Here is a 14,059-nt window from a genome sequence, read left to right as displayed (position 1 = left end):
TTTTTTTTTTTTCAAAGGTTTATTACAAAACGCAAGACAAAACATGTCAACTGGGTTTTTATTCTATTGGCAAACACGATACAATGACGTACAACCTTCTATCTGCAGGGTGAAGCTTCGCTTGAAACCACGAACCAAAGAGAGAAAAAACAAACCCAAACACAACATGGATCTAAATGCAAAACTCCGCTGTGGACAAAAAGGAGGAGAACGGCTGCTTTTAAGGCCTGAAACTGAACAAACAAAACAAAAACAAACAAAAAAAAAAAAACCAGGAACATGAAGAGCAGGAGGAGGAACGCACCGGGTGCTTCTTTATCTTATTTTCTATGGGATGTTTCTAGTGCGGCTCCGACTTTTTGCCACCTAAACACATTTATAAATACCATTCAATGAAGTCAAATCCAATTCACACACTAAAATGTTATTCACAAACAAAGCGTCCGCCGCCGTCAGACGACTCGGAGGGCAGGAAACTAAAAGTGAAGGAGGGGGGGGGAGGGGGGAGGAGGAGGAGGAGGGGGAGGGGCGTGGACTTCAGGGTCCGCCGGCGTCCACAGCTGATTTATTTGATTTTTTTTTTTTGGCTAAAGCTGGTCCATCTGTCAGAGAGAGAGAGAAAACTCTGACTCCATGTTTGGTCCAAGACGTCAACAATTCAAAGAACCTCCAACAATTTAACAAGTCGGACAAAAAAGCCGTTTCTGTGACGTACGAAGGCTTCCTGAAATCCTCTTTTTTTCCCCAAATCAGCAGATTTAAATGTCTCAGACAGACGTCCGATTTATGTCCACATTAAATTTGTCACAAACTCAAACATTTACCTCTTTAACTGTCGTCTTGTCCAAAACAAAAACAGAAACTTTTCGTTTTGGATCATTTCAGTCAAAATGTGCTGAAATAGAATCTGTCAAATAAATCTCAGTGCTTTTATTTTTAGGCCTCGTTTCCCAAAAAGCATCTTAACGTTTACTTTACGGCTCACAGAATTCAGTCAATTAGCATTTTTTGCCATCAAAAAGGGAAATTCTGGTTCATTTCCACCTGATGTATTTCCCATAAATGCGGCCGTTGTGTGTCTCCGGGTCGCCTGCTCAGTAACAGACAGATGTGGATCCTGACGGCGGCGCCGCGGCTCCGTCTGCTTTCCCTGAATCTCTAGAACGAAGCCAACGAGCACAAATCACCACGTTTATAGAAAACACATCAGATGAGATCATTCTACTTGTGGAAACAGCTGCTTTATGTTTGTATATTTTGGTCCAGATGTTTCTGTTTGAGTCCAGATTCGTTGTAAACCCCCCCTGCCCCCCCCCCCAAAAAAAGTGTCACAACATTTATTAACATTTATTTCTACCTGCTCACAGAATTCGTCCTCGTTAGATTAACTTGTTTGAATTTTCTTTGACCCGTTTCAGTCCAGATGTTTCCTCAGACAGACGTCCAATTTTAAGTCCAAATTTGCTGAAATTCACACATTTAGTTAGTGGAGACAGCTGGTTCCTGTTTGTATCCGTCTATTCAAGATTTAAATCTAATTAATGACGCCAGAATCTCCCGTTTATCAGAGAATTTACCAAATTTGTTGCCTATTGAACTTTTTTTTCATCGTTGCAGTAAATCGCCCGAAACTGTCACAAAAATCATCATCATTCTAATTTACTGGACGTCTGCTGAACGACGCGTCGGAGTCTTTTCCTGTCTGCTGTTGATGATGATGATGAAGATGATGATGATGATGATGCTTAAAGATGAGGGTGGCGGTGGTGTTGCTACGGTAACGAGGACAGCTAGGTCAGGCTTGGCCGCCTAGATGCTCCTTTTTTTTTTTTTTTCCTTTTTTTTTTTTTTAAACTTGTGAATCACATTTAAATACCATTTATATTTATATATTACAACATTATTCCAAATTCATAAATAAGTAGTGCAGTTTCCTCTTCCATCTCCACAAACACGACGACTCTGCTGCTAAAACGAGAAATCCAAACGTCAGATGCAGCAGGTCGGTCAGAGCAGCAGCAGCAAAAAAAATCAAACACACCCTGCTGAAAAAACTACAAATATGGCCGACTAGCTGCAGGTTATAGTCTTCATGCATACGTTAACGTGGAGGAACGCCGGCTCCGACCAATCAGCACGTCTGCTCGGATTTCACATCTTAACCTTTTTAAAAATGTTAAATATCAAAGCTATAACACAGTTAACCAATCAGAACATTGTGCCAATAAGAACTTCAGCCAATCAAAATCACTCAGGAGGGAACTGGTCGGTGACGTCTGAGAGGAAAAAAAAAAAAAAAAAAAAAGGTAAGAAAGAAAACAAAGATGGAGACGAGCGGAGGAGTCGCTGCTCCGCCTCCGATCAGACCTGTACGGAAGTTTATTAACGTCAAAACTGACTCCAGATTTCATTGACTGACAATTATTTTTAGTTTTATACCAGATTTCTAATTTTTCCCCTAAAATTGTACAAAAGAGGACTGAACATAAAAACAGGGCTGCAACTATCAGTTATTTTCATTATCAATTAATCTGCTGATCATTTTTTTTTATAGATTAATCATTTAGGTATGAAATGTTAAAAAAAAATAATGGGAAAAGAGTGATGCCTTTCATTAACTTGCTGCCGTCACATGTGAGAAGCTGGAACCAGAAAATGTTTTTGTGGTTTTTGTTTGTCGTTAATAAACTTCTGTAAAAAAAACAAAACAACAAACTGACCTGCTGCAGTCTGATCTCAGCACCTTTATAAATAAATTCAATCAATTACTGTTGGTTTCAATCATTTCTGTGGAGACTCAGTTTCCCATAATGCTCTGCATGCTGAGTTCTGACTGTGAGTGGTCAGATCTACAGGCCCCCCCGGGGGGGGGGGCTGATGGGAAATATGGCAGCCTGAGACGGACAGACGAGAAGCTGACTCTGGTTCCCAGTAGCTCCAAGCTCGCTCCCTAAGTGGCTGATGGGAAATGGAGTGCGGAGAGGGGCGGGGATTGAGGCGAACAGCGTCCAGGTGCAACCTAACAGACAGGTGGAGGGGGAGGGGGGCGGGGCATCAGGGTAACACTTTAAATCTAATCCCATCCTTAAGAGCAAATCGCTAACGGTCAGTTCTGATCATATATGGATACGACCATATGTGGAGATCCCCCCGCCATACGACCATATATGGATGTCCTGCTGCTATCTACACCAGAGAAGAATCAACCAGTTCCAGTTCCCGAAACCTGGACAACCAAACTTACCCAGAATCTGTCCCCAACTGGTCCAGAACTGGTGGGGAACTGGTCCAGAAATCTTCCAAATTAGAACCTTTCCAGAACTGGTCCCAAACCAGTCCAGAACCAGTCAGTGCTGATTCAGAACCAACCTAGAACAGGTCTAGAACCAGTCCACACCCAGTTCAGCGCCGGGTGACGTCACTCAGAGTCGGACTCTAGCGGCGCGGTCTCGTCTAACACGACTCTCTTCCGGCGCTTGGCGGCGGCGGCGTGTGCCCGCTGCTCCTCCTCCATGTGAGCCTTCTTGTGGCGGGAGAAGCTGGACGAGTGCATGAAGGTCTTGTTGCAGGCCGCGCAGGTGTAGGTCTTGGTCTTGGCGGCGGGGAGTCCGGTCTTGATGTGATGCTGCTTCTGATGCTGCTGCAACTTCCCTCGCACGACGCCGTCTGCCGCCCGGTGGGTCTGCTGGTGCCGCGCCAGGCTTGAGGCGTGGCTGAATCGCTTCCCACATTGGCTGCAGCCGTGGCGACCGGCTCCTCCCCCTCCCCCGACGCCGCCCCCTTCCTCCTCCTCGGAGAGGGCGGGGCCTCGCCTGCCGCCCCGCCCTCCCCGGCGGCGGCGGTTCTTCTTGCAGAGGGTGTAGAAGTTGGGCTTGTCGCGGGAGCAGAGCTTGAGGCGGATCTTGAGATCGGACGAGCTCTCGCCCAGGTTCTCCTTGCCGGGCGTGTAGTTGTGCAGCAGCTCCTTGACGTGGGTCACCTGGTGTTTGGACAGCTGCGTGGACGTCCTGAAGCTCATGTCGCACTGCGGGCAGGCGTAGAACTTATCGCCGCCCTGACTCTGAACGATGGCGACCGCTGCCTGCTGCTGCTGCTGCTGTTGCTGCTGCCGCTGCTGCTGCCTCTTGGTCTTCTTGTTCTTGCCGCTGGCCTTCAGCGAGTGGCGCAGGGCGGCCATGTTGGGGCCGAGGGCGATGTCCTTGGGGATGCCCTTTCCTTTCTTATGGATGAGGCGGTGGCGCGACAGGCTCGAGCTGTGGTTGAACTCCTTCCCGCAGATGTTGCAGGGGTGGATCCGCCTCTTCCCGTGCAGCCGCAGGTGACTCCCCAGCATCCTGACGGGTCGACAAATAACAGAAATCAGATCAAACTACTTGACCGAGAAAGAAAAACAAACCGGAACGGCGTGATAAAAACAGGAAATTAAAATATTACAGCGTCCACACTGACGGGAAGAAACACTTATAGAATCAGATTTAATGTATCTGTGATTTCCTCCATTATCACAAAGCTGGATCACCATGGTAACCAGCGTGGATCACCATGGTAACCCTTTGCTGCACAGCGAAACCTGATCCAGAGCAGCAACAGTGCGACTGCTGAACCAATCAGATCGCTGGAAACACAATAATAATAATAATAATAAAGTGATTTCTAATAAAGATCAATATCTATGTTTATAGATCAGAAGAATCACTTTAATTACTATGATTATAGTTAAGTGTCAGGATTCTTATCAAACAGCTGAGCAGCGTTTGAAATGTTTCATACTTTCCAATATCAATAATAATAATGATCATCTTATCGATGAAGAAACCGATGAAGATGATTAATCTGAGCAGACGTCTGATGTCAGCTTTCACATTGAAGTTCAATAACAACTTTCATTATTGATTAATCTTGTGTTTATTGTTTGATTAAAACGTTTTTGTTGATAAAACAAAGAAAAAAAAGCCGAGAATCAAACAGAAAGTTCAGACTGTTTCTCTGCAGCTCAGAGGAGAACAACAACAACAACAACAACAACAACAACAACAACAACAATAAACTCCAGACAGGCCGGGTCTGTGATAAAACATATTTACAAGATAAAGTTCAGGTTGAGTCACATGACAACCGGCTGAATAAAGACGCTCAGTGAGCTGCTGCCACCTGCTGGTCAGAGGATGATCTACACGTCTCTGATTCAGTCGAAGGTCGACTTTATTCACAAGATATTAAATATTGATTCTTGATGGTTTCTCAATAACTTGCAGGTTGATTCATGTTTATATGTTTTATTATGTTTCTGTTGTGTTGTTTGCAGCTGCGACGATTCGCTGAATGATCGATCGGTTGAGCAACAGAAGATTAAATCAGCGAATATTTTGATAATCGAATAATCGTTTCAGTCATTTTTTTTCAGGTTTCAGTTTCTCAAATGTGAGAATTTGATGTTTTTCTTCGTCTTTGTGTGATAATAAACTGATTTCAACCGTCGCTGAGACGTCACACACTGCTGACAGTTTATTGATTATTTACCAACAATACTGAGTCTGATATGATCCAACAACAAAGATGTAATATGTATCACTGAAACCAGGAAACTCATCGCTCCTCATCCTGCTGGGAAACTATTGATCGATCAGTGTCTGATCCTCTAGAGAGAAGAGGATCAGACACAAACTGGTTACAGAGTGGAGCCTCTTCCCTCACAGAAGATCTTTGGTCACAAACAGACGACTAACGATTTATTTTCATTATCGGTTATTTTCTAAATTAATTGATTAGTTGTTTGATCCATAAAATGTTAGAAAATGGTGAAAATATGGATCAATAACGTCATCAGATGTTTTGTTTTGTCCACAAATCAAAGATCTTCAGTTTACTGTCAGAAAATATTCACATTTAAGAATCTGAATCAGAGAATTTGGATGATGAAATCTGTCGTTTCCTTTCGTCTCGAGTCGTATTCTTACTGATAAATATCTTGTTTCACTTTCTAATAGTTCAACAGGAAGTGAATCAGTGTGAATATTAACTAGTGACAGATAATAAACCAGTGAGTCGACTCTCAGCCACAGAGGTCACAGAGGTCACATCAACTAATCAATGACTTGATCGAAATAATTAATCTTCTAAATGTGGATTTATTTCTTGTTGTTTTTATGTGAATTAATTCAATGAATCTAAAACGATTGTTTTTCTTTGACGACAGTAAACTGAACAACTGAACTGAAGTCAAGAACATTTTTATTTTTACGGATCAATTATCACAAATCATTAACTTTTACAGCATCTGTCTTTAAAGCTCAGGAGTCTCCCGCCGCACACAGGAAGGAAGTGATTCAGATTCATGGTTTATTCAACATGAATATTTTCTGCTTTCTTTAGATCTTTTACATCTGATGACGTCGTCTTTGGGAAACATTGATCCACGTTTCACTAAACAACTGATCAATTTATTGAGAAAATAATAAAATAATTATTAGTTGCATTTTTTAAGATAATTGTTTATTGGACATTAAAGAGGAAACAAGGCTCCTGAACCAGACCTGAACCAGGAAGTACAGCTGCAAATAATCAGTATTGATCCATTAGAAAATATCGATCAGTGTCTCCTAAAGATGACATCATCAAACATCTTGTTTAGATCTTCAGTTTACTGTCAGAAAATCTTCTTATTTAACAAGCTGAATCTTTAAAAAATGACTCCAAACAATTTATTGATGATTAAAATAGTCTCTGATGAAAACTAATCGACTTGTCTGATCAATAAGAATATTTTGGGGTTGATTTGTGAGATCATGTGCGTACAGACCTGCTGCCTTTGAAGCTCATCCCGCAGTGTGGGCAGGTGTACCGGGCCTCCTGGTGGGTCGGCTCCAGCGCCCGTTTGGCGGGCGGCGGCGCTCCGGCGCTCTTCCCGGTGTGCGTCTGCTGGTGGCGGTACAGGCTGGAGGCGTGGCTGTAGCACTTCCCGCAGTAGCTGCAGCGGTACTGCCGCTCGTCCGGCTCGAAGTCGGCCTGGTCCGAGTCGGCCTCGCCGTCCAGCTGGCTGCTCCCCGCCTCCACCAGCACCTCGTGCTGCTCCTCCTCCTCGTCCTCGTCCTCCTCCTCGTCAGAGTCCGTCTTTATCTCCACGCTCTGCTCCGTCACCTCGCAGGGGTACACCTCCTCGTACGGGGCGAAGAACGCCTCGTCCGTCTCGATCTTCAGCTGGTCGGCGCTCAGGTCCGACGGGTCGTCCGAGTCCTTCTTCACGCAGGAGATGGTGAACTTGGAGCCGACCTCCGCCCACTTCACCACGTACTCGATGGGCTGCGTGTCCAACTCCACCGTGATGAAGTCCGCGCCCAGAGCGTCCGACTCCGACACCGCCAGCTCCGCCTCCGAGTCCTCCATCCTGAACCAGAGAGGAGAGCAAGGTCCTGAAGAAGAGTCGCTTCAGGGGAGCAGCTGGAGGAGGAGGAGGAGGGAGGAGGAAGAGGAGAGAGAGGAGGAGGGAGGAGGAAGAGAGAGGAGGAGAGAAAGTGGAGGAGGAGGAGAGAGGAGGAGGAGGAAGAGAAAGGAGGGGAGAAAGAGGAAGAGGAGGAGGAGAGAGGAGGAAGAGAAAGGAGGGGAGAAAGAGGAAGAGAAGAGAGAGGAGGAGGAAGAGAAAGAGAGAGGAGGAGGAGGAGGAGGAGAGAAGAGGAGGAAGAGAGGGGAGGAGAGAAAGAGGAAGAGGAGAGAGAGGAGGAGGAGGAAGAGAAAGAGAGAGGAGGAGAGAAGAGGAGGAGGAAGAGAGGGGAGGAGAGAAAGAGAGAGGAGGAGAGAGGAGGAGGAAGAGAAAGAGAGAGGAGGAAGAGAAAGGAGGGGAGAAAGAGGAAGAGAAAGAGAGAGGAGGAGAGAGGAGGAGAGAAGAGGAGGAGGAAGAGAAAGAAAAAGGAAGACAGAGGAGGAGGAGACAGAAACAGGGAGGACAAGGAAGAAGAGAGGAGGAGGAAGGAGAAACAGGGAGGAGAGGGAGGAGAGAGAGGAAGAGTTTATTATTATTATCAGCTGATATGATGACACATGAGAGATTTTTATCGACTGTTTTGTACTTTAACATTTTGATTATTGATTAATATGGAAATTGATTCTTCAATCAATTGATTGTTGGATCAATAAAATAAACATCGTCACAGTTTCTAAGAGTCCAAATCTTCAAACGTCTCACAACTCTTCCATCATCAGTGGATGATGATAGAAAATAGAACTATTGACGATTTATTTGAAAGTTGATCAGCTGATCGTGTCCAGTCTGTCCACCTTCTTCTTCTCTGATATTTACTCCTTAAAACCAGTCAGCCCATTAATCAATCAGTCGGTTCATAGAAAATAAATCGATGCTCGTTACTGCAGTAAAAGAAGAAGAGACATTATTTTAAAGTTTTATCGTTTTATATCAATTGATTAAACACAGTCATGTGATATGAATTATTAAACACTCTTTTAAATCCGTTTTCATAGTTTTTATTTATGGTGTGAATGACTGTCTACACTTCACTCACCTGTATGAAAGGTTCTGTACAAATAAAGTTACATCAAATATTTTATTTAAAGCTTCATCATCTCAGTGTGAAACTACCACAGATGTTTATACACACATATATACAAATATATATATAGAAAGAGAAATTAATAGACGATAAGCTTCATTTCATTCTCTCACAGACCGTCATCAACTGAACTTCATTCACAAATCTTCCATTTTTAACGTCACTCAGCCTGTCGGAAGCCCAACCGACGCGACGGGCGGACTTCAACTCGTTAACGGATTATTATCTCACTCATCAAGCTCGGATGCATCAAATGAAACAAACAGAATTGGATTTACATGAAATATCAGCATATATATTCCAGATTTCCTCGTTATTCCTGCGGTTATTTGTTAAACACTGAGCACAGCGCGGAGGGCGGCTGCTAGTAGGGCATCCATTATTAAAGATGACTTTTCATTCAAATTTACAGCTTTTTTGCGGCTCATCTGAAAGCCGAACTTACTAAAAAACCCTTTGATTCGTAAAATATCTTAAATCGTGTTAAAGGTAGTTTAATGTTCGTCGTAAAGCGCTGCGGGTTAAAACAGCAGGTTTTTTGAGCGGAGTTCAGGGGCTTGGCCGCACTCGGTCTCAGTGACGTCAGTGATGAGGAAGCTGAACGTTAACTGTCAAAATGAAAGAGAAAAGCGCGGGATAAACCGGAATATTACCGGATTTAACGGTGAAACGTGTCGGGATCCGGTTACTCACCGAGCTTTCGGCGGCGGCAGAGCGGCGTAAACGTTGGATTTTTACCGGTGAAACGGTCACAATAAACAGGAAGCAGGGACGCGGACACAAAGCATTGTGGGAAAGGATTAAATGGGGGAAAAAAAACCCGGAAGTACGGCAGATTGCCCTTCAAAATAAAAAGCACTGTCAAATAAAATGAATAAAATACAAACTAAAGGATGCAAAAAATAAATATATAAATTGATTAATAATAATTTAGATTAACGAGGAGGACACTTAATCTCAAAAACTGTGAAAAAACTGAAATATTGGATTTCCAATTCATCCTAAACACAAAGAAATACATTTTAAAACTGTCAATGTATCTTTCAAATGAATCCATCACATTTAAACTGGATGCAGAAAACTGTCAGCTGAGCAACACAAATGTAGAAATAACAGAGTTTTACGTTTGTGACATGATCCAAAACTTCTCTTTCAAAACCATCCAGGTAGAAGGAATATTGGAGAACAAGCGTATTGGATTTATAGTTAAAAATATCATCATCATAACCAAATACTATGTATACATAAATGTTGCTTTGCTAATCCCCCCATTGTGGATTGCACTAAAAATGAATTTACTCTGTTAAACAAATATATAAAAAAAAGTCAGAATATAGTTTATTCTAGCTCTGACTCAGTTCCTTATTTTTATTTAATATTATTTTATGGATAAACTTTCTATACTTGTATATTGCTATATACATCTTATATATATATATATATATATATATATATATATATATATATATATATATATATATATATATATATATATATATATATATAATGTTCCCATTATGTTATTTAAATATATTGAGTTATTTCAACATTTATATCCTGTTTGTTTTCAACAATAACTATTTTGTTGTTCTTTCCTGTAAACAACTGATGATTAAATGATGTTTCAGAGACGTAGATTCTGTTTTGGAAAGATAAGTTTAGCTTCCATGTTCTATATGTTATAAATAAAGTTCCTTTCATATATTAAAATATCAAAATATAACAAAACAATTACAATTCTACTCTACTGTACTATTCCAAAGGATAATTATTATACATTATGTAATAACATAATATATAAAACATGATATATTCCAGCGTGACGATAAGCTGATTAATGGTTTAGTCGATCGATATGAGAACAAATTAACGGTTTTAGTCATTTTTCAAGCACAAATGTGAAGATTTGCTGCTTTTCTTTGCCAGAGATATAATTTCCTCTGTAATAAAATACTGATATTAACAACAGAAGATATTACAGACACAGCAGGAGGCATAAAACATTATGTTTGACATTATTATTGATAATAATGCCAATCATGTGATTAATTATAATAATTGAGGTTTTCTACGTCAACATCCTGACATGAGATCCTGATCCTGAACATCAGCGTATTTCTGTCATTTCTGACATGTTTCTTGTCTCCTGGTGGAGGTGTGTTTCCACGGAGGAGGAGGAGGAGGAGGAGGAGAGGATGAAGAGGATGATTTGAAGGAAAAGAAGGAGAGCAGTAAATATTCAGGCCTGCGGTTTGTTTTCTGTCACCGCAGCAGCGTCACCGCTTCTCTCTTTAAAAAGACGTTTTCTGAATCCAGCATGAACCGGCATTGTTCCGGTATTTCTTCCACATGCTCAGCCTCAGCGGGAACATCTGCTGTCTGCCTCCAGCTGGATGTCGAGTCTCAGCAGATTTCCATCCGGACATCAGCTCACATCCGCACCGCCGCCGCTCCGCCTCTAACCCCGCTGCCATTTCGGTTTTTTACCGTCAAATCACGAAGATAACTGTCAACGCAAACACTTACGAGTCAACCCGGAACGGTCCCGCTTCTCCCGGTTCGGCCGTGGACGAGGATTTGAGTCAGATCTCGGTGCCGCACCTCTGTCACATCCCAGCCGGAGAGCAGGAGCTGCCTGTCGGCTAGCAACCGCTGCTGCGACGCCGCGGAGGCGGAGAGGCGCGGCGCGGCGCAGAGCGTCAGGTCGGTGGGCAAAGTGGATGAGACACTGCGGCGCGGAAGCGGCAAACGGAGGATCGTCCAGATTCCTCTCCGGCCTGTGATTGGTGCAGCTCCTGCGCAGCCTGCTCGGTGCCTCCAATCTGATTGGCTGTTGGACTGAAAACCCGCAAACTCTGCCTTTAAATGTCGCGAGGTGTCGTGAAGCATCGGAACATCCCGAATCTGACCCATAGATGTATAATAAGAATATTATCTTATAATATATCCATGATCTGACCGAACAGAGACCGAAAGATGAGCAGATACAAGTACATTTACTCAAGTACTGAATTTAACTACAGTTTTGAGGTACTTGTACTTTACTTGAGTATTTCCATGTGATGCTACTTTCTGCATTTCAGAGGGAAATATTGTACTTTCTACTCCACTACATTTATTTGACAGCTTTAGTTACTTTTCAGATGAAGATTTGACACAATGGATAATATAACAAGCTTTTAAAATACAACACATTGTTAAAGATGAAACCAGTGGTTTCCAACCTTTTTGGCTTTTGACGTCTTACAAAAAGCAGTGTGTAGTCGGGGTCACATTTCACATGTCTATGAGTTGTTAACAGCTCCACCAAATAGTGATTTTTCCCTCTAAACTTCTCACATGCTTTCATTTCAATAAATGTTCAAATGATCCAATATTTCAGCTAAAATCAAAGATTAGAGAAAAAGTCCAAAAACTGAAAACAGATTTGTGTATCAGAACTTTGTTTTTTCTTCTTTCCTCTCCCATTAATCATCTCACCACCCCTCAGATTTATCTGCTGACCCTTTGGAGGGGCCCGACCCCTAGGTTGGGAACCACTGGACTAAACTAGCTAACTGTATATAAAGTAGTGTAAACTAGCTCCACCTCCAGCAGCTACAACAGTAACATGCTGCTCTAACACTGATGCTTCACTATTAATAATCTAATGATGTCATATATAATAATATATCAGTCAGAGGGACCAAACCACTACTTTTACTGCAATACTTTAACTACATCAGGCTCATAATACTTATGTACTTTTACTGCAATACTTTAACTACATCAAGCTCATAATACTTATGTACTTTTACTGCAATACTTTAACTACATCAAGCTCATAATACTTATGTACTTTTACTGCAATACTTTAACTACATCAAGCTCATAATACTTATGTACTTTTACTGCAATACTTTAACTACATCAAGCTCATAATACTTATGTACTTTTACTGTAATACTTTAACTACATCAAGCTCATAATACTTATGTACTTTTACTGTAGAAGGATTTTTCATGCAGGACTTTTACTTGTAATAGAGTATTTTTTGCTGTATTGCTACTTTTACTGCAGTAAAGGATCTGAATATTTCTTCCACTACTGTGTTATTAATTAATCATAAGTTACTGATTATATTTCACAAAATATCAACTTTTTATATTCAGATCACGTCGCTGTCTGAGGTTCTCGTCCTCTGCTGCTTCACACATGGTGGATAAAAATGATTGAAAGGTCTCAACTCAAGGTCTACTTTCTAGCTTTTTTGAGCTTTCAGCTGCATTTCATGGTGTTCATCGTGAGTGACAGGAACTGGCTGGTGTCTGCTGAGGTTATTTTGTCACTGTCACACAATAAGCTGCTGAAATCTGAGATTCGTGTGTTTGTTAAAATAGATCAGACTGAAGACAAGAAAGATTGTGATGAAGGTGTGTCCAGTATAAACAGCAGGACTGATTCAATAAAAAACCTTTTTCAGTGTTCATATTTTCCATTTTAAACACTTTTTGTTTTGTTTTTGTTTTTGTTCATATTCTTCCACTGCAGCGTAACAGGGAAACAACAATAAACTGCAACTTTGGAAGGAATGTGTTTTACTGCAGAAAGCTCATATTAACCTCAGATAAACTACTGAATACATATGTTTATATTTGATATATCTCCTCCATCTCTTACACATTCCTGGTTGATATTTTATACTTTACATTCTCCTCAATTTAAACTTGTAACAACTCTTCTCACTTCAAATATATTTTGCATGTTTTTCGCTGTAAATTTCTACTCTTATTTTATATTATTTATGATCATCATAACATCAAGACAAATCCCTTGTATGTGCAAATAAACTAGTTTTTGCCTGTGATTAATGTCCAGTATGAAGGTGCTTCAGTGTTCACACTGTTGGTTTCAGTCTGCAGACATGAAGCTGCAGTGAGTCTGAGTCACCAGCAGGCGGCGCTCTCTGCCTTCACTTCATGCATCACATCATCATCATCATCAACAGCTCTAATAATTTCTTCTTTAACTACATTTAGCTGTTTATGTACTTTCAGGATGTTTCATGCAGGACTTTTATTTTGATGTTGCCGTATTGATACTTTTACTGCAGTCAAAGATCTGAATATTTCTTCCACCGCTGATGGTGACAGCAGGGTTTTAATGAAGGGATTTATTCTGTTATCTACAGCAGATTCATGAAACATGACGTCAAAGTTTTAACCTTTACATACTTATTTTTTTACATTTGAGAGCAGTAAAAACACCTGAACACTGTGTTCTTTTAGTTCCAGAATACACAGAAATAAAAATATTTGAACTTTTATTTATTTTTGTTGCTTCCTTCATATTCAGTTAAATCGTTGTGGCTGTTTTAGGGAACAACAGACCAAAATAATATAGTGTGTTGTGAATGTTTTGTTATAAAAACCTAAAGAATAAAGTCTTTCTGCTCTCTGAAAGCTTCATTAAGGATTAATTGCCTGTTTATTAATGACTGATGAGGTATTTGTGAATAA

General features: G+C 41.3%; 1 protein-coding gene across 2 annotated transcripts; it reads right to left on the bottom strand.

Moving 5' to 3' along the window:
- On the bottom strand, nucleotides 1–11,256 carry LOC137197469 (zinc finger protein 883). Of its 2 annotated transcripts, none has more exons than XM_067610903.1 (4): nucleotides 11,088–11,256; nucleotides 6,800–7,437; nucleotides 864–4,334; nucleotides 1–832 (listed from the first exon to the last, which is right to left on the bottom strand). In XM_067610903.1, the coding sequence occupies exons 2-3, from the start codon at nucleotides 7,381–7,383 to the stop codon at nucleotides 3,419–3,421; spliced, it is 1,500 nt and encodes a 499-aa protein (XP_067467004.1). In that variant the 5' UTR covers nucleotides 7,384–7,437; nucleotides 11,088–11,256; the 3' UTR covers nucleotides 1–832; nucleotides 864–3,418. The 2 variants fall into 2 exon arrangements, with proteins under 2 accessions (XP_067467004.1, XP_067467003.1); XM_067610902.1 differs by lacking the exon at nucleotides 11,088–11,256 and adding an exon at nucleotides 9,255–9,370.
- Between the last annotated feature and the right edge of the window lie 2,803 nt (nucleotides 11,257–14,059).

Source organism: Thunnus thynnus, chromosome 14 (genome assembly GCF_963924715.1).
Source record: "Thunnus thynnus chromosome 14, fThuThy2.1, whole genome shotgun sequence".
Classification (NCBI taxonomy): Eukaryota; Metazoa; Chordata; class Actinopteri; order Scombriformes; family Scombridae; genus Thunnus; species Thunnus thynnus.
Note: the sequence above shows the minus strand (reverse complement) of the source record. Positions and strands in the feature narration are given on the sequence as shown.